General features: G+C 42.3%; 1 protein-coding gene across 21 annotated transcripts in view; it reads right to left on the bottom strand.

Annotated features, from left to right (window-relative positions):
- The window catches only part of ABCC2 (ATP binding cassette subfamily C member 2), an 80,061-nt gene that overhangs the window by 39,299 nt on the left and 20,203 nt on the right, over window positions 1–20,559 (bottom strand). For all 21 annotated transcript variants that reach the window (XM_055560868.1, XM_055560869.1, XM_055560860.1 and 18 more), the window contains 9 exons: window positions 18,180–18,305; window positions 16,288–16,422; window positions 15,973–16,080; window positions 15,504–15,559; window positions 14,058–14,292; window positions 11,979–12,142; window positions 11,001–11,178; window positions 5,794–6,048; window positions 4,624–4,689 (listed from right to left, as the gene is read on the bottom strand). In XM_055560868.1, coding sequence (XP_055416843.1) covers window positions 4,624–4,689; window positions 5,794–6,048; window positions 11,001–11,178; window positions 11,979–12,142; window positions 14,058–14,292; window positions 15,504–15,559; window positions 15,973–16,080; window positions 16,288–16,422; window positions 18,180–18,305 — 1,323 coding nt within the window. The remainder of the gene's footprint in view (window positions 1–4,623; window positions 4,690–5,793; window positions 6,049–11,000; window positions 11,179–11,978; window positions 12,143–14,057; window positions 14,293–15,503; window positions 15,560–15,972; window positions 16,081–16,287; window positions 16,423–18,179; window positions 18,306–20,559) is intronic.

Genomic DNA, 20,559 nt, shown 5'->3' with positions numbered 1-20,559 from the left:
AAGCGCACATGGAACCTTCTCCAGGATAGATCACATCCTGGGCCATAAAGCTAGCCTTGGTAAATTCAAAAAAATAGAAATCATTCCAAGCATCTTTTCTGACCACAATGCAGTAAGATTAGATCTCAATTACAAGAGAAAAACTATTAAAAATTCCAACATATGGAGGCTGAACAACACGCTGCTGAATAACCAACAAATCACAGAAGAAATCAAAAAAGAAATCAAAATTTGCATAGAAACGAATGAAAATGAAAACACAACAACCCAAAACCTGTGGGACACGGTAAAAGCAGTCCTAAGGGGAAAGTTCGTAGCAATACAGGCACACCTCAAGAAACAAGAAAAAAGTCAAATAAATAACCTAACTCTACACCTAAAGCAACTAGAAAAGGAAGAAATGAAGAACTCCAGGGTTAGTAGAAGAAAAGAAATCTTAAAACTTAGAGCAGAAATAAATGCAAAAGAAACAAAAGAGACCATAGCAAAAATTAACAAAGCCAAAAGCTGGTTCTTTGAAAAGATTAATAAAATTGACAAACCATTAGCCAGACTCATCAAGAAACAAAGGGAGAAAAATCAAATCAATAAAATTAGAAATGAAAATGGAGAGATCACAACAGACAACACAGAAATACAAAGGATCATAAGAGAGTATTATCAACAATTATATGCCAATAAAATGGACAACGTGGAAGAAATGGACAAATTCTTAGAAAAGTACAACTTTCCAAAACTTGACCAGGAAGAAATAGAAAATCTTAACAGACCCATCACAAGCACGGAAATTGAAACTGTAATCAAAAATCTTCCAGCAAACAAAAGCCCAGGTCCAGACGGCTTCACAGCTGAATTCTACCAAAAATTTAGAGAAGAGCTAACACCTATCCTGCTCAAACTCTTCCAGAAAATTGCAGAGGATGGTAAACTTCCAAACTCATTCTATGAGGCCACCATCACCCTAATACCAAAACCTGACAAAGATCCCACAAAAAAAGAAAACTACAGGCCAATATCACTGATGAACATAGATGCAAAAATCCTTAACCAAATTCTAGCAATCAGAATCCAACAACACATTAAAAAGATCATACACCATGACCAAGTGGGCTTTATCCCAGGGATGCAAGGATTCTTCAATATCCGCAAAAATCAATGTAATACACCACATTAACAAATTGAAAAATAAAAACCATATGATTATCTCAATAGATGCAGAGAAAGCCTTTGACAAAATTCAACATCCATTTATGATAAAAACTCTCCAGAAAGCAGGAATAGAAGGAACATACCTCAACATAATAAAAGCTATATATGACAAACCCACAGCAAACATTATCCTCAATGGTGAAAAATTGAAAGCATTTCCTCTAAAGTCAGGAACAAGACAAGGGTGCCCACTTTCACCATTACTATTCAACATAGTTTTGGAAGTTTTGGCCACAGCAATCAGAGCAGAAAAAGAAATAAAAGGAATCCAAATTGGAAAAGAAGAAGTAAAGCTCTCACTGTTTGCAGATGACATGATCCTCTACATAGAAAACCCTAAAGACTCCACCAGAAAATTACTAGAACTAATCAATGACTATAGTAAAGTTTCAGGATATAAAATCAACACACAGAAATCACTTGCATTCCTATACACTAATAATGAGAAAACAGAAAGAGAAATTAAGGAAACAATTCCATTCACCATTGCAACGGAAAGAATAAAATACTTAGGAATATATCTACCTAAAGAAACTAAAGACCTATATATAGAAAACTATAAAACACTGGTGAAAGAAATCAAAGAGGACACTAACAGATGGAGAAATATACCATGTTCATGGATTGGAAGAATCAATATAGTGAAAATGAGTATACTACCCAAAGCAATCTATAGATTCAATGCAATCCCTATCAAGCTACCAACAGCATTCTTCACAGATACAAATAATTTCACAATTTGTATGGAAATACAAAAAACCTCGAATAGCCAAAGCGATCTTGAGAAAGAAGAAGGGAACTGGAGGAATCAACCTACCTGACTTCAGGCTCTACTACAAAGCCACAGTTATCAAGACAGTATGGTACTGGCACAAAGACAGAAATATAGATCAATGGAACAAAATAGAAAGCCCAGAGATAAATCCACGCACATATGGACACCTTATCTTTGACAAAGGAGGCAAGAATATACAATGGATTAAAGACAATCTCTTTAACAAGTGGTGCTGGGAAATCTGGTCAACCACTTGTAAAAGAATGAAACTAGAACCCTTTCTAACACCATACACAAAAATAAACTCAAAATGGATTAAAGATCTAAACGTAAGACCAGAAACTATAAAACTCCTAGAGGAGAACATAGGCAAAAACACTCTCTGACATACATCACAGCAGGATCCTCTATGACCCACCTCCCAGAATATCGGAAATAAAAGCAAAAATAAACAAATGGGACCTAATTAACCTTAAAGCTTCTGCACATCAAAGGAAACTATTAGCAAGGTGAAAAGACAGCCTTCAGAATGGGACAAGATAATAGCAAATGAAGCAACTGACAAACAACTAATCTTGAGAATATACAAGCAACTCCTACAGCTCAACTCCAGAAAAATAAATGACCCAATCAAAAACTGGGCCAAAGAACTAAATAGACATTTCTCCAAAGAAGACATACAGATGGCTAACAAACACATGAAAAGATGCTCAACATCACTCATTATCAGAGAAATGCAATCAAAACCACTATGAGGTACCATTTCACACCAGTCAGAATGGCTGTGATCCAAAAGTCTACAAGTAATAAATGCTGGAGAGGGTGTGGAGAAAAGGGAACCCTCTTACACTGTTGGTGGGAATGCAAACTAGTACAGCCACTATGGAGAACAGTGTGGAGATTCCTTAAAAAACTGGAAATAGACCTGCCATATGACCCAGCAATCCCACTGCTGGGCATACACACTGAGGAAACCAGAAGGGAAAGAGACACGTGTACCCCAATGTTCATCGCAGCACTGTTTATAATAGCCAGGACATGGAAGCAACCTAGATGCCCATCAGCAGATGAATGGATAAGAAAGCTGTGGTACATATACACAATGGAGTATTACTCAGCCATTAAAAAGAATACATTTGAATCAGTTCTAATGAGGTGGATGAAACTGGAGCCTATTATACAGAGTGAAGTAAGCCAGAAAGAAAAACACCAATACAGTATACTAATGCATATATATGGAATTTAGAAAGATGGTAACAATAATCCTGTGTATGAGACAGCAAAAGAGACACTGATATATAGAACAGTCTTATGGACTCTGTGGGAGAGGGAGAGGGTGGGAAGATTTGGGAGAATGGCATTGAAACATGTAAAATATCATGTATGAAACGAGTTGCCAGTCCAGGTTCGATGCACGATACTGGATGCTTGGGGCTGGTGCACTGGGACGACCCAGAGGGATGGAATGGGGAGGGAGGAGGGAGGAGGGTTCAGGATGGGGAACACATGTATACCTGTGGCGGATTCATTTTGATATTTGGCAAAACTAATACAATTATGTAAAGTTTAAAAATAAAATAAAATTGAAGAACAACAACAAAAGAATATATACATGCCTGGGTTTCACCCCTCCCCCCGCCCCCCCGACCAAGAGTTCAATTTAGATGGTTTGAAGTAAGGCCCAAACCTCAGTGGGTTTTACAAATCTCCCACGAGATTGAAATGTGCTGCCAGGGCCACAAATCACTGCTCTTGGTGAAAGAACAATAAAGGGTGAATCAGGCTGACAATGCCTGGACCCCATAAACACTCACCATCACTAAGTTTGGAAGCACACAGCACTACCCAACCCCTTGTCCTCCAACCCCATCCCAAACAAAAACAAAAACCAAATAAACCTAAATCTACTCAAGTTTCTATATTTAACCACCAATTTACAAGCAAGCATAGGAAACAAGACAAACTCTTCTATCAAATGACCAGGAAGGGGGCAGGCAAGGGGCTATTGTAGATTAAAAGTACTATTGACTGAATGCAACACGTGGACAGTTTTTGGATCCTTATTCAAACTAACCAACAGTAAAAAATAAAATAAAAAAAGGCTTGTATGAGGCAATTGGGGAAATTTAATGGTATCAAAGAAGGTCTTGTTTCTAGATATGCTATTGGTATTGTGGTTACGTTAAAGTCATTCTTTTAGAAATACATACAAAGTGTTTACCAGTGAAATGACAAAATATCTGAGATTTGCTTTTGAATAATCTAGCAGGGCATGAAGTGGGGAGTGGGGATGTAGATGAAACAGGTTAGGTCCTGCTGATAATTGCTGGACCTGGGTGGCAAGTCCATGGGGGTTCGTTATAGTATTCTGTCTACTTTTGTCCACATCAGACAACCTTTATAGTAAAATATAAGAACGAAACAAACTATTTAACATACATAAATAGAAATCATGATCAAAAGAAAGCCTGAGAGGAGTAGCAGAAGAAACAGGAGACTTGTGGCTGGATGGATCAGGAGTCATGGGACACACCCCAGGCTCAGAAGCAGGAGTCCACAACCTCAAGCAGGTTGTTAAGGCCAAGAGGCTACTGTGGCTGTCACCGTGCCCAGAGAGCCACCCACGCTCAGCTTCGCACCTTGATCCCACTGAGAATCTCATTCATGATCTTTAAACGGCTGTCTTTATTCTTCATGTTTTTAACCTGCCAGGAAAGAGTAACAGAACAAACATCCACGTGAGCGGGTCCAGGTTTGCTTCAGATGCTAAATCTCAGGGGCACTTGCGGCTGTTGCTCGGTGAGAACTTGAGGTGCCCAGTGACGGGCTGTGTCTCCCGCTCTCCTCCTTGCTCTCCCTGCTCCTGCCACACTCACCACCCTTCTGGGCCTGAACAGTGTTGGCCTGACTGTGCCCTCCTCCCAGGTTTTACCCAAGTCTTCCTCCCTTACCCTCAGGTTCCAGAGTTCAGCTCAACGTCTCCTCCTCAGAGGCCTTTCCTGACCCCAGGACCTAAAACCACTCCCTACGCTCACATCACCCTGTTTAATTCCCTGCATAGTACTACTGACATTTTCCTTCTTTGTTTTTACTTATTTACGGCCTGAATCTCCACCCCAAGCAGAATGTAAGTTTCATGAGAGCAAAAGCCTTGTCTAATTTGCTGCCATGTCTAATTTTCTGCCATGTTCCCCCAGAAATAGGGTGTGCAATAAGCATTTTTAAAATATTGAGTTGGCCAAAAAGTTCATTCAGGTTTTTCTGCATTAGGAAAAACCCAAATGAATTTTTGGCCAATATTTGTAACTCAGTGAATGCAAAACGAATGAATGACTAAGTCACATATACCATCGAGTTCACCCATCCAGAATATGATTTCTGGCAGAGATAAGGACTGTCCACAGAGAGCTCTGCTACCTGGCGGGAATAAGGTCAATTGCCAGGATTTAGGCATAAAGTCTGGTTTGCTCTTGTGACGGCTCTGTGTGGCTGGTTTATAATGCTATGATAGAGAACCAGGGTCATAATTACTTTTTAAGAACAGCCCAGCATAGCAGGGTGTAAACATTATATGCAGGGTCCCTGGGCAGCTCTTCTCTCTCCAATTAGGGACATGAATGAAGACAGGAAATATGAACCCTAAAAGTGGTCAGAAGATGGAAAGGGAAGATAAAGCCAAGTTCGTTTGGGACAGTGGCAAGTCTCCTATGAGCCTTGCCTTGCCCAAACTCCAATCACCAGTCAGAATAAACTAAGAAAACTTTAGACTTTGAAGAACATGTACATATCCCCAGTGACTGTTTCTTTACCTGAATAGCCCTATTCCTGGTGGCGAGTACTCCATTAATTGGGATTAGGATCACCATCACCCCAACACCTGCTAAGACTGAGGGTCCCAACTCCGCCCACAGGAAGTAGATGGCCAAGGCAATCTGTAGGACATTTGACCACAGCAGATGGATGAAGTTGGTCACATCCATGAGCTTCTGGGCGTCCACAGACATCAGGTTCACTGTTTCTCCAATGGTGTACTGCTTCCTGGCCCGGTTGGAGACAGTCAGCGCCTGAAAATAAAGATTGGAATTGAGACGCATGGACAAAGCCAAGGAGACTGGGAAGTGAGAGGGGATTCAGGAAGGCAGTGAAAGACAGTAGAAGGATGGGCTCCATATGGACATAACTTCCAAGGGGCTGTGATCTTCTGGCTGCTAAATCTTAACAGTGTTCTCTCATTCTTGACCAGTCTTTCCTGCTATATCTACCTTCCCCAACACCCGCTCCCCCACACACACTTGTCTTACCCGGAAAACTCCTATTTATCCCTTAGCGTAAGCTTAGATGGAACTGCTGAGAAGCCTTCCCTGACTCCCAAGTTTGGGTTAGCTACTTCTGTGTATTCCCCAGTGCTTATCTCTGCCATTACATTCATCACACGGAACTCTAGTTGTGTTTTCCTATTTCTCCATCAGTAGAAAACTCTAAGGACAAGGGCTGCCTCTGTCCAATTCACTACCTACACACAGTGGGGAAATCACATACTGAAGGATGGGAGGCACAGAGGAATGAAGGGAGGGAGCCTGTACTGACTCTGGCCCTGCAGACTTTAATGGGGCAATGTTGGAGCCATACTGTAAGGAGGTTGCAGCCATTCCCAAGAAGGACAGAGACCTTAGAATAGAGGGGAAAACTGTGGGGCTCACATACTGGAGGCAAAATGACTTGTTTATTGTCAGGAAATCTGAGGACACTATCTAAATGCCTGACTCTTGCATCATGAACCATCATGTCAGAGAGATGAGAAGACTGAGACCCACAGTCAATGACTTATGGCAGTGTCTTGTACAAATGCTCCCAGACAAGAGGCTGGGGGCCGAGGGGGTAGCTGCATGAAACCAGCTGGCACTATGCTCCCCAAGCAGCCCTTTGGTGTGGCCCACATCTTTCCAAAGGAAGGAAAGCTTCATTCCCACCAGGCAGCGTATGCGCTATGAGTGGCCCTAGATACCACCTTCAGTCTCCTCCTAAAAGTTCTACTGTCATCTTAATCCATTAATGCAGTCTTTAGAATATATCAGGATGCTTTGTTGTACAGTAAAAAGAAGTAAATTTCACAAATCATTAGGCCACCAAGATGCTAGAGAAATCAGTCCACTGCTATGCCTCCCCTTCGGTATTGAAAAGTAAAAGAAAAAAGTATTATCTAACTACCCTTCAAGGTAATTGCAATACTTTTCTTTTCTCAATAAATCTCAATAGAGTGAAAAAGTCAAGAATATAGTCCCAATAGCCCTTGTCAGGAGTCAGGGCCTATCTATGTGATTTTAGCCATTAAAATGATCTAAGCCCTACTTCTCTCCAGAACAGGGATGATGCAGTTACTTCACAGAGCTATGAACTGGCAATGGATGTAAAATATGTTTCATAACATTTCATAAATGAAGTATAATCTAAACATAAAATTAGTCAATTTTAAATTCCATTTTAGGAGAATATTTCTTTGAATGGGGTCTCATTAAAGGCTCTATTTTACACATTTTGTGTGAATTGTGACAATTGCAAACCCTGGAATATATGAAGAATCAGAGAGGCAGGAATGAAGTGTCACAATTCTAAAAGTGTACATTCATGGACATATCTGAGACAGCCTGGGTAGTGACCTCATATCCTGCGAACCAACAGAAACACAGTTACTCCACAAGGAATAAAGGGATTAAAAATTTTGTAGAAGACAAATTCCAGTGTGAGGCTATTTAGGGGTTCAAAGAACTTGACCAGACCTGTGATCTAAAGACATCTGGATCACCTCTCTGGGTCTCTCGTCCAGTCAGCATCTACTCAGGAAAGACAAAAGTCATCTTGGAGTTTTAGAAGAAGAAGGCAAAGGAGAAAACCAGGAACTTTAACAGAGAAATCACCATGATGGAACACTTCAGTGGTGGATGAAAAAAGGAAGAGGAGGCAACTGTTTGATGTTCTGAGCTATCAAAAGTGTCCTCTCCTTCTGGATGAATTTTCCCCTCAGGCTTAGAGTCACTACTCTATTTCCATTTCTTTCTTTTCATTTCTTTTTTAAGCTGAAGTTTACTTGATTATTTTCAATTATTAAGGGAACTCAAGGGACTAGATCTGGTAGACAGAGTGCCTGAAGAACTATGGACAGAGGTCTGTACCACTGTACAGGAGCTGGTGAACTGAAACCATCCCCAAGAAAGAAATGCAAGAAGGCAAAGTGGTTGTCTGAGGAGGCCTTACAAATAGCTGAGAAAAGAAGAAAAGTGAAAGAGAAAGATATACCCAACTGAATGCAGAGTTCCAGAGAATAGCAAGGAGAGATAAGAAAGTCTTCTTAAGTGAACAATGTAAAGAAATAGAGGAAAACAATAGAATGGGAAAGACTAAAAGTCTCTTTAAGAAAATTAGATATACCAAGGGAACATTTCATGCAAAGATGAGTACAATAAAGGACAGAAATGGCAAGGACATAATAGAAGTAGAAGAAATTAAAAAGAGGTGGCAAGAAGACACAGAGGAACTGTACAAAAAAGGTCTTAATGAACTGGATAACCACGATGGTGTGGTCATTCACCTAGAGCCAGACATCCTGGAATATGAAATCAAGTGGACCTTAAGAAGCATTAGGTAGTGGAGGTGATGGAATTCCAGCTTAACTATTTCAAATCCTAAAATATGATGCTGTGAAAATGCTACACTCAATATGCCAGCAAATTTGGAAAACTCAGCAGTGGCCACAAGACTGGAAAAGGTCAGTTTTCAAAATCCTGAAGAAGGGCAACACCAAAGAATGTTCAAACTACAGCAAATTGCACTCATCTCACATGCTAGCAAGGTAATGCTCAAAATCTTCAAGGTAGGCATCAACAATATGTGAACTGGGAAATTTCAGATGTGCAAGCTGGATTTAGAAAAGGCAGAGGAACCAGAGATCAAATTGCCAACATCCACTGGATTATCAAAAAAGCAAGGGAATTAAAAAAAAAAATCTACTTTTGCTTCATTGACTACACTAAAAAGCCTTGACTGTGGATCACAACAAACTGTGGGAAATTCTTAGAGGTGGGAATACCAGACCACCTTACCTGCCTCCTGCAAAACCTGATTGCAGGTCAAGAAGCTACAGTTAGAACTGGACATGGGTCAATGGACTGGTTCCAAATTGGGAAAGGAGTACGTCAAGGCTGTATATTGTCACCCTGCTTATCTAACTTCTATGCAGAGTACATCATGTGAAATGCTGGGCTGGATGAAACACAAGCTGGAATCTAGATTACTGGGAGAAATATCAGCAACCTCAGATATGCAAACGACTACACTAAGGGCCGAAAGCGAAGAGGAACTAAAGAACCTCTCGGTGAAGGTGGAAAAGGACTGAAAAAACTGGCTTAAAACTCAGTATGCAAAAAACAAAGACCATGGCATCTAGTCCCATCACTTCATAGCAAATAGATGGCGAAAAAGTAGAAACAGTGACAGATTTCACTTTCTTGGGCCCCAAAATCACTGCACATGGTGACTGCAGTCACAAAATTAAAAACACTTGCTCCTTGGAAGAAAAGCTATGAGAAACCTAGATAGCGTATTAAAAAGCAGAGACGTTACTTTGCCAACAAAGGTCTGTCTAGTCAAAGCTGTGGTTTTTCCAGTAGTCATGTACGGATATGAGAGTTGGATCATAAACAAGGCTGAGCACCAAAGAACTAATGGTTTTGAACTGTGGTGCTGGAAAAGACTCGTGAGAGTCCCTTGAACAGCAAGGAGATCAAACCAGTCAATCCTAAAGGAAATCAACCCTGAATATTCATTGGAAGGACTGATGCTGAAGTTGAAGCTCCAATACTTTGGCCACCTGATGTGAAGAACCGGCTCAGTGGAAAAGACCCTGATGCTGGGAAAGATTGAGGGCAAGAGGAGAAGGGGGCAACAGAGGATGAGATGGTTGGATGCCATCATCAACTCAATGGACATGAGTTTGAGCAAACTCTGTGAGATGGTGAAGGACAGGGAAGCCTGGTATGCTGCAGTTCATGGAGTCGCATGACTTAGCAACTGAACAACAATATTTGGCTATTTTCAATTCTTAAGGGAAAAAATGAGACTTCACTTTGGTGTCTAGGACAGAGGGAAATAAAGTTGCTCTGAGAAAATCAAACACTAAAAGGAACATGTCAGGGACTTCCCTGGCAGTCCAGTGGTTAAGACACCACACTCCCACTGAAGGGGCATAGGTTCGATCCCTGGTCAGGGAACTAAGATCCCACATGTCATGTGGCATGTATAAAAATAGGAAAAATAAGAATAATAAAGCAACAGGTCAGAGGGAAGATGGGCAAAATCATCTTAAGGAAATGGAAAAGCTCCCAAGTCTGCAGAATTTAATAATTGGAGTGAGGGTGTTGATATTTACAAATCCAAAAAAGGAATCAGGCAGAGGAGGAGTTGGTTGACACTCAAGACTGAAAAAGAAATCACTAGGGAAAAGACAGTCCAGGGAGATGGAGCCCTGGTCCACAGAGTATACTAGTCTATGGTAAAACTGTGATTTGAGATGGATACACCAGGTCTCATGAGCCCAGTTTCACGTAGTACTTGGTTTAAATGTTGGCGATTTTAAGAGTCTGCCCTTGGTCAGCTTCTTTTCTGACTTCACATTCTATCCTAAGATGTTGTCAGCTTGTGGAGAGAAGAAAGAGAGAGATGGTATGCCAGCCTTCAAGGCTGAAAGGCAGATCCTGGGCAGAGAAGAGTTTGCCAGCTTTTCCCTGCAGTAGGGTACACTCCACCACCACCACCCACCCCCCACCACACACACATATTCTATGTCTATATACACACTTTTCATTTTAATTTCCTAAGAAATGTCTAAAGAAGGCTGTATGGTTAGCCAAAATTCAGTGTTGCGGTCAGTTATCACCTCCATCAAGTTTTCCTCAATCGTGGAACAAAGGGTCCTGTTTACCAAGGGGATTTTCTTTGGTGATCCCTGGCATACCCCACATACCTTCTTATATACAGAAGCCATGATTGTGGTCCGCACTTTCATGCCCAGCACAAAGCATAGCTGAAAGTAATACTGAAGGCAGACAGACTGGATGAGGGCCACGACAAAGAGGAGAATTGAATAGAGATATCCAGTCCACAGATAGATTCCACGGTCATTTGCAAAGGCGATCAGCAACCTGCCAGAGCAAAACCAAGTAAGTGCTGACATCAAGCCTCCGAGGGCTCCTTACTCTCACTTTGCACAGCCAGCTACCCTGCCCTACCCTGGAGGTAACTGAAGTGACTACAGTTCAATGCTCTTGGAAGACTGAGCTCCACAGCCATGCCAGCACTCTCGCCTTTGGAGATGAGCAGCAGGAGCTAAGGGTTGATGACCCACAGCTGTGAGACAGGATACTGTGTACCCCACAGAGCTGCTGCTGCCGTGCTTTCTCTGATCCTCTCTTTCCCTACCCCCTGGTAGAAGGAGCTATGTGTGGCAAGTTGATTTATTCCTGGAAAGGAATTAGGACACATAGCCAGCGTGAGTTAGAAGGGTTTCCCCTGGAGGATAGTGTATTCCATGGATCCTGGCAGACTGAAGTCATGTCATGATTAACTGGAACCGCCCACGTAAGGTGTGACTGGGGAGCAATGAGGTTACAACGACTGTGTACAAGACTCTCCTCGGGTATGAGGCCCACCTCTTGGACCCAGCTCAGCTCACAGCAATTCTGTTTAAGAAATGCCCCTAAGAAGTACTCGGCTTCCTATGAGGAAAAGGATATGGGAAAGAGGAAGGCTAAAGGACATTATTTTAGACCTTGAAAAGTGCCTCATGCTTTTCATGAACACAATGCTGTAAGGTGGAAGAAAATTAAGAGCATTTTTTTTAAATTAGGAACTTAATAATAGGCTCCTGCCTGCATATACAAGGAGCAAAAAGCAGAGTGGCCGAGGAGGTCCTAAAGAGACAGCCCAGGGTCTGGGGACTCACTTCAGCAACTGAGGATTCAGAAACGTGAGGATGTCATACACCACCTTCAGCAGGAATGATTTCAGGAGGATGACATAGAAAGTTTTGAAGAGCGCCTTCACCAGCCAGGACTTGGGAAAGTCTTTTGTGGTCTCAGACTTCTTTTTTTTCTTTTTAGTTTCTTCCTGGGGACAAAACCAAACAAGCAGTGCTTGCAGAAGTGCATGATGTAAGACTTTGTCTTCACTGACCAGCTCCTGAGCGTTAGCCCCTGATCCCTGTGGCCATCACTGAACAGGTTTGAGTCTTCTCTTCACTGCCTGGTCCCATCCACCTTTTTAGCTGCTGTCACTGTTCCCCTCTCATCTCTTAACTGATGCTTAGAATCTATTTTGGATTAGGAAAACAGGCAACAAAGCAGATGAAAGTAGCATGTAAAAACATGGAACAGACTCTGAGGGGGGCCTGTGGGGCATTGTGGGAGGGAAGGGCATGGACATGCTAACATATATATTAATATATATTTCAGATGCTTAGAAGACTTTTCATTCTCTTCTTGCTTGAGGTTATTGTGGGATGTTACGGGTTGAATAGAATCCCCCTCAAAAGGAATGTTGGGGTCCTAAACCCCAGTGCCTTAGACTGTGCCCTTGTTTGGAAATAGGGCCTTGCAGATGTAATCAAGTTAGGATGAAGTCATCAGAGTGCATCATGGGTCCTACTCTAATATGGTTGGTGTCCTTGTAAGAAGAGAGACAGACGGGGGGCAGGGGAAGAGGTCACGTGATGACAGAGGCGGAGAGTGGGGTAACACATCCAAAAGCCACGGAACACCAAGGACTGACTGCTGGCCAAACCCAGAAGGTGGAAAAGGCAAAGAAGCTTTCTCCCGTATAGGGTTTGAAGGGAGCGCAGTTCTCCTGATGATTTGACTTCAGACTCTTGGCCTCCTGAGCTGTGAGACAACACACTTCTGTTGTTTTAAGCCGTGCAGTTTGTGGTGCTTTGTCTGAGCAACCCTGGGAATCTACCGTGTGGGGTGTCACCACCACTCACCCACTACACTTCCTTTTCCTGTCCTGCCAGGCCCCCAGTTCCAGATTCTCAGGCTCAGTGGCATCCTCTTATAATGGCTGTCACTGAGCTCCCATCTTATCGGTCTCTTTGCCTGAACAACTACCTATATCTCAGCCTATATCTTAGCTTCCACTGCCCCTGCCCCGACCCCAATCATTCATTCTCCTGGCAGCTACCCAAGTGGACTTTTAAAAATGTAAATCTGATTGCATTACTCCTCTGCTCAAAACTTTCTCCTGGCTTTCCATCAGACTTAAAATTCAGACTCTTCACTATGGCCCATGAGGGTCTATACCACTTTATACCCACCCACTTTCCTGCACTCACCTCCCTGCACACTCAGCCTCTCTCTCCATGCTCCCGCACTCTCTTTCTCCTTTCCAAACAAACCAACCATGTTCCCCTCTCAGCCTCACAACCCACCCCCTGTGAGTGGAACAGGCTTCCTTCTGATGGGCTCTTCTCATCCCTTGGATCTCTGCCCAAATATCACCTCCTCTGAAGCTTCTTCCTGTTACTCTAAGGAAGCAGTTCACTCCAAATACACAAACATGTTTTCTTAAGAGCACCTCCTGCTCTGAAAGGGTAACATATGTATTGGTTTATTAGTTATTTTTTAGCTCTGTAAAGATGAGGACTCCTTCAGGACTCTTTATATCTGTGCCCAGAATGGTCTCCAATGCACAATGCTACTCAATAAATATTTTCAGGTGAATAAAAAAATTAATTAGCTAACACTAAATCCCACCAACATGCGAATTCTAGCAATGCTAAGGTATTGTTTTATTTTTCTGCTAAGAAAGACATTGAGAAAAATTTCATATATACCCCAAAGGAGAGAGAACAGTACTACATTACATCCCAAGCATCCATCACTAAAGTAGTGTGATAGTATTGTGAATACTACTAATATAAAATGTACTGCAAAGTGTAAAGTGCTGTAAAAAGGTAAGGACAGAATCACCATCACCAGGACACCAATGACGTGCAGGACATTTGAACAGACACTCATGGCAGAGTTACCAGGACAAGGACATCTTGGCTTTGACTCTGGTTCTTGTCCAAGCCGTTCATGCTGGCTCCAGGGTTCCGCTTGGCTTTCTTCTTCTGCCGTTTCTGGAACGCCCGCCTGGCCTTCTGTAGCTCTTCCGCCATGTACTTCTCAAACCTGCTGACTAGTACCTTTGTTTTAGCCGCGTCTTCAATATCCCAGACATCATCTAGCATCAGAGGTTTCCTGAAGCCTTTCAGAACAGTGCTGGAACAAGAGGGAGCCACAGGCTGAGGCCCTGCAGGGGGGCCGGAGGTGGCCTCCTCTCTGCCTCTATCAAACCATCCAGTTCCAGGATGGAGGGACAGAAGAATGGGGCTTCTCCCTTACCCTGCTACCCCAGCTCCTAGCCCTGGGAACTTGAAAGAGGAGTGGGGAGAGCAGAAAAGGGAGCAGGTAGGGGTGGTTGAAGGTGGGAGAAAACAGTAAGAGAAAGAGAAGGGATTCTACTGGATGAAGAGTCAAAAGAGCATCATCTACCCACATTCTGCTCTTTCCTCCTCAAATATTGGCTGCCTCTCTGCTGCCCTGGCATCCCTTGAGGGGACTCCAAGAGGCCCTTAAGGAAATGAGCAGATCCAGAGGCCTCCTCTATACTCTCTCTCTAGATCAGGGCTTCTCAACATGGGATTCAAGAACATGGATGGAAAACAAATTATATCTTTATTCCTATTCACTTCTAACTGAAACGCAGCCTTTCCTAGTTCTAATACGAATGTAGTCAACCAACTACAGTTGTTAAACAGAGTAAAACAGAGTACTTGAGCCTTTGTTATCAGGAGACACCACAGATGTTTTCATGGCTCATGTATACTCATCACTGCTGTGAAACTAAAACCCAGCACTGGGTCTTGTTATTTAATGCATTCACAAAGAGGCACAGGTGTTACTATATCACAGATTTGATTTTAAAAGACTATTTAGGTAACTACATTTCAGTATATTTGTTTCCCTTTACAATTTCATGTCTTTTATTGTACACGTTTAAAACATTATCTGAGAAGGGATTCATGGGTGTTACCAGGCTGCCCAAGGGGTCCATGCAACTACAAAGGCCAAGATGGCTGCTCTGGATCTCCTGGCAGCCCAGGACAGCTATTCATCCCTTACCCAAGTCTGTGCCACACTCCTTGCCCCCAAATTTCCATTTTCCTGTCCTCCTGCCTCCTTCTCCTTCTGTCTTTTTTTTTTTTAGTGTGTGTGGAATTCCCCCACTCCAGGCTACCGAAAAAAACAAATTCCCTCCTTCCTCTCAGTTTCCCCATTTGCCCCATGAAGGGAATGCGATAAACTGATCTGTATATTTCAACATTCTCTGACTCTAAGTAGAGGAGAAATGGAGGCCATGGCAGGTACTTTTAAAACGAAGACTTGAGGGATGAAGGATAGAGACAAGCCACACTCCAGGCATTTCCTACCTGTCATACCAACTAAAGGTGATACTACTCAAAAATGAAGCTGTGGTTGAAGGATTCTGCAAGACACACAAAAAATCAGAAAGTAAATCAATTAGAAACAGGAATTCAATGGAACTCTAAAATCAGAAATTGATGTTTCTAAATAGATGCTGTGCTAGAAACTAGATATGACAATGAAGTGGCCTGTTCAACATGTTTGTTTGGTCACGCTAAGGTCACCAGTAGAATGATAACCAGACTTTTTGGCATAGATATATGAATTAACTGTCTGTGCTGAAGCTTGGTGGGTCAACATAAAAGTTAATGTTTCCAACTTCTAGTCACTTTGTGTGCTTATGTCACAAGATCGTCTGTATTACTGTATTCTGGGCTTGTGGGACCTTCATGAGACCTTGACATCTCAAAGTTACATTTGTCAAGATACCATCCAATTAAATAACATATGAGGTGGTCATATGTCAAGTCTCACTTTTGATGAGTCATCTTTTTCTGAAAATGCTGAAAGGATCAGGACCAGGATCTGGAATGAGTAGAAGATGAAGTACACGCAGGAGTAGGCCAGATTAGAACTGCTGTCCTATGGGGGAGAAAAAACAAAGAAAATGAGCCTTTTATCTGAATTAAATATAAATAGCCCCTATGTATCAATGCTCATGATTAAAGTCTGTTATCAAACCCCCTAAATACAATTCTACCCTGGAACTCAATTTGCCTGATGTCATTTACTACAACTTAGAAGCTGCCCAGGAGTACCTTCTAATGGCACCATCCCTCTCCTCCTTACCTTTAAGAGTGCCCGGATCAGAGTCTGAAGTTGGAAAGTGCCACAGAGTATTGAGAGAATCCAGAATAAGGACAGGTACCAAGAGTCCTTCTGCACACACCATCGCCTGCTGTGTTGGATCAGTAAAACCAGGACCTAGAGAGAAATTTACATCGTGTTTCGAAAAACAGTGTCACCATCCAAGGACACGAGGCAAGAGAGATGTCAGAGAACAGGGGGAGAAACGGAGGCTGAAGGGGGAGACTGTTGTAGCTAATCTGATGCCAACTAGTCCATTTCCTCCCTGATACCACCCAACTTTCTCTTTCAGGACCCGGATGCTTTTTCTGGAATCCCCTTTCCCTATCCCATCTCTGATGCAAGGAACTGACTCATTGGAAAAGACCCTGATGCTGGGAAAGATTGAAGGTGGGGGGAGAAGGGGATGACAGAGGATGAGGTGGTTGGATGGCATCACCAACTCAGTGGACATGAATTTGAGTAAACTCTGGGAGTTGGTGATGGACAGGGAGGCCTGGCATGCTGCAGCCTATGGGGTTGCAAAGAGTCAGACACGACTGAGCAACTGAACTGAACTGAATCCCATCTCTATTTACCACATTTGGGTGGGGAGTCAGCCAAAAACACAGACGGTCACCCTCTAAATGGAGTAACTGTGGGAGCCAGAAAAATCTTTCCAAAGACCAAGAAAATAATTTTAGGCACTACAGCAATCAGATGGGGGAGGAACATTCTGAATAGGTGCAGGGTATCTATATCATGATATTTTCTAATAATATTAGACTAAGCAATTAGCAACAACAACAAAAAACTTTGCCTCACATTATTTCACTTAACAATAATGAATTAAATGTTGTTTTCCTAGACCCAGTACTGTGCTAAAAAACTGCCATTCTGAAAACAGAGGCATGAATTTGAGGCGTGTGTGAATTTCCATGGTATAAATACAAGTGTCATGGTGGATTTCAATCTCCAGCCTCATGTCACCAGACTTGGGGTTGGGAAGAGAAGCACAGTCACCTCTGTGAGTCCGTTCCAGTACATGCTGCCTAGACCTTTCTCTGTTTCAAAACAACAAAACAAAGTACCTACAGGGACCAGGCGCACCATATTACCAAGTGAAGTGAGGTTGAAGGATCGTACTGAGCCTGGTCTAAACTGAGCGGCTGCTTCAGTCCTGGCTGACTTGCCCTGTGGGAATGTCGGCCCACAGTTGCCAGGCATTCTGATTTTTCAAGATAGTTTAGGAATCTGAACAATTATGTTATATCTTCCTCTTTAAAAATGATGATAATGGGAATTTCCTGGTGGTCCAGTAGTTAGGACTCAGCACTTTCACTGCTAGGGATCTGGGTTCCATCACTGGTTGGGGAACTAGAATCCCACAAGGCACATGGTGTGGCCAAATAAATAAATAAAACAAAATGATGGTAGTAAATTTAATAGTTTTCTCCAACACTGTACATCTCTCCCTCTCCCCGCCCCCAAAACCATGCCTGTAGGAAAGACATAAGTTTGTCAAATCTATACAAACAGCTCTAGACTCAGTGATCTGCTGATTAAGAGTCACCAATCAATTTAAAAATAATGTTTACAACATTTAGGAAATTATTTTACATCAAGAAACTTGGATTTCATCTGTGATCCTTAGATGGCAAGATATGAAGCCATAACGTACATATCTTAGTCATTAAAGCTAGTACTTACCCTAAGAAGAAAGCATTATAAACTCATGTTTAAAAGCAAATGAAAAGCTAAGATTTGTCTTACCCTATTACATAGGTCCTTTGAAAAAGGTAGATGAAATTGAACTTAATCTCATTCCACAAGAGCAAATTTCAGCTAGATGGCTATGAGAAGATAAACAGGGTAGAACTGATGATTAGCCTTACCCATGTGACCAGGTAGAGGATTGGATTGGTGTATCTAACAGCAGGAACCGCGGCTTGTCCAGTGTCTTCTGTGAGCGCAAGAACCAGATCTATGGCTGCCAGGATAAGAAGAAAGCCAACAATCACCTAAGAAGGCAAAAGACCACTGTTAGGAGGATATTCTTTAGAACACAATGGTTCCCAGTAATGGATGGCAAAAATGGTAGGCAGTGCAAGATATGGAAGCAGCCTAAGTGTCCATCACCAGATGAATGCATAAAGAAGTTGTGACTGATACACACACACACACACACACACACACACACACACACACACACACTAGAATACTACTCAGCCATTAAAAGAATGAAAATTTGCCCTTTTCAGCAAAGTGGATAGACTTGGCAAGGACCATGCTTAGTGAAATAAGTCAAAGAAATAGCTGTATGGTATCACTTATATGTGGAATCTAAAAAATACATCAAACTAGTGAATTTTTATATTACATTCTTTTCTGTTATCAAAAAAGAAGCAGACTCACAGATATAGAGAACAAATTACTGGTTACCAGTGGGGAGAGAGAAGAGGGGTAGGGAATTAAGAGGTACAAACTCTTAGGTATAAAGTAAGCTACAAGGGTATATTATATAACACAGGGAATATGCCAATGTTTTATAACAATAAATGGGGTATAACCTTTAAAACTGTGAATCATATTGTACATCTATAATTTATATAACATTGTACATCAACTATAGCTCAATAAAAATGATAAACAGTGATTAAGATAACAAATATTTCTGTAATTAATACATAGAGTTCAAGCGAAGGGATAAAGTTCAAAGTATGCTATGATAAGTGTTAAGGAATGTTGAGTGTGACTTTTTTAAGATTCGTTTTTGGATGTGGCAGGTCTTAGTTGCAGCACTAGGTCTTCACTGCGGTGTGAGGGCTTCTCTCTAGTTGAGGTGTGTGGGCTCAGTAGTAGCAGCTCACAGGCTTAGTCACTCTGCTGTATGTGGGATCTTAGTTCCCTGACCAGGGATCAAACCCACATTCCATATATTGGAAGGAGGACTTTTATTATTTTATTTCTGGCTGTGCTGGGTTTTCCTTACTGCAGGCTTTCTCCAGTTGCGGCAAGTGGGGGCTGCTCATTGCAGTGGCTTCTCTTGCAGTGGAGCATGAGCTCTAGGGGCACAAGCTTCAGTGGTTACAGCACATGGGCTCAGTAGCTGTGATGCGCAGGCTTGGAAACTGTGGTGCGAGGACTTAGTTGCTCCTCAGCGTATAGAATCTCCCCAGACCAGGGATTGAGCCCATGTCTCTTGCCTTGGCAGGCAGATTATTTACCATTGAGTCACCAGGGAGGCCCCTGGAAGGAGAATTCTTAACCACCAGGGAAGTCTCAAGTGTGATGATTTTAAAATATGTCCACAAATTCCCTGGTACTCCTTCCTTCAAAAATCAGAGATTAGTTTCCCCTTCTCAGAGTTCAGAGTATGGGCTGAACTCTGACTTGCTTGTAATGAACAGAATATGGCAGAAGCGACAGTGTGTGACTTCCAAGACTAGGGCGTAGAAAACAATGTGGCTTCCTCTTTGTTTTCTTGCTCAGATCACTCGCCACAAGGGAAACTTCCAGCCCCATCGTGAGGACACTCAAGTAGCTCTTTGGAGAGCTCTACTTGGATAGGAACTGAGACCTCCTGCCAAAAGCCATGTGGGTGTGTCAATTCAGAAGCAGATCTTTCTAGCTCCAATCAAGCCTTCAGATGACCTTAGTCCCAGCCTGTGTATTAACTGCAGCCTCAAGACAGACACTGAACTCAGATAAGTGAAGTGAAGTTGCTCAGTCGTGTCCAACTCTTTGCAACCCCGTGGACTGTAATCTACCAGGCTCCTCCATCCATGGGATTTTTCAGGCAAGAATACTGGAGTGGGTTGCCATTTCCTTCTCCAGGAGATCTTCCCCACCCAGGGATCAAACCTGGGTCTCCCACATTGTAGACAGACGCTTTACCATCTGAGCCACTCCCAAATCCTTGACCCATGAAAACTGTGAAGTTAAGAAAAAGGTGTTTATTCTTAAGCTGCTTAGTTTGGGGGTAATTTATTGCTTAGTAATAGGTAACTAATAAAATAGAGTTAAAAAGGGAATTCCTCCACCCCAACTGGGATGGCACTATTCCCTTTCCTAGGTCAATATCCCCAGCTTTCTCATATAAACTTTGAAGTTAATGATTGCAACCATGTCAATATTTGTCTTATGAGGTCATAAGACATGATACATGTTGTTCTAAAGAACTACGGCCCACCCATCAGAAGGGAAAATTATTACCTCCATTGAGGAGGTCCACCAGTATCTTACTCCTCAAAATGAACTTCTTTAGTATCAGCT

This window comes from Bubalus kerabau, chromosome 22 (genome assembly GCF_029407905.1).
Source record: "Bubalus kerabau isolate K-KA32 ecotype Philippines breed swamp buffalo chromosome 22, PCC_UOA_SB_1v2, whole genome shotgun sequence".
Lineage (NCBI taxonomy): Eukaryota > Metazoa > Chordata > Mammalia > Artiodactyla > Bovidae > Bubalus > Bubalus kerabau.
Note: the sequence above shows the minus strand (reverse complement) of the source record. Positions and strands in the feature narration are given on the sequence as shown.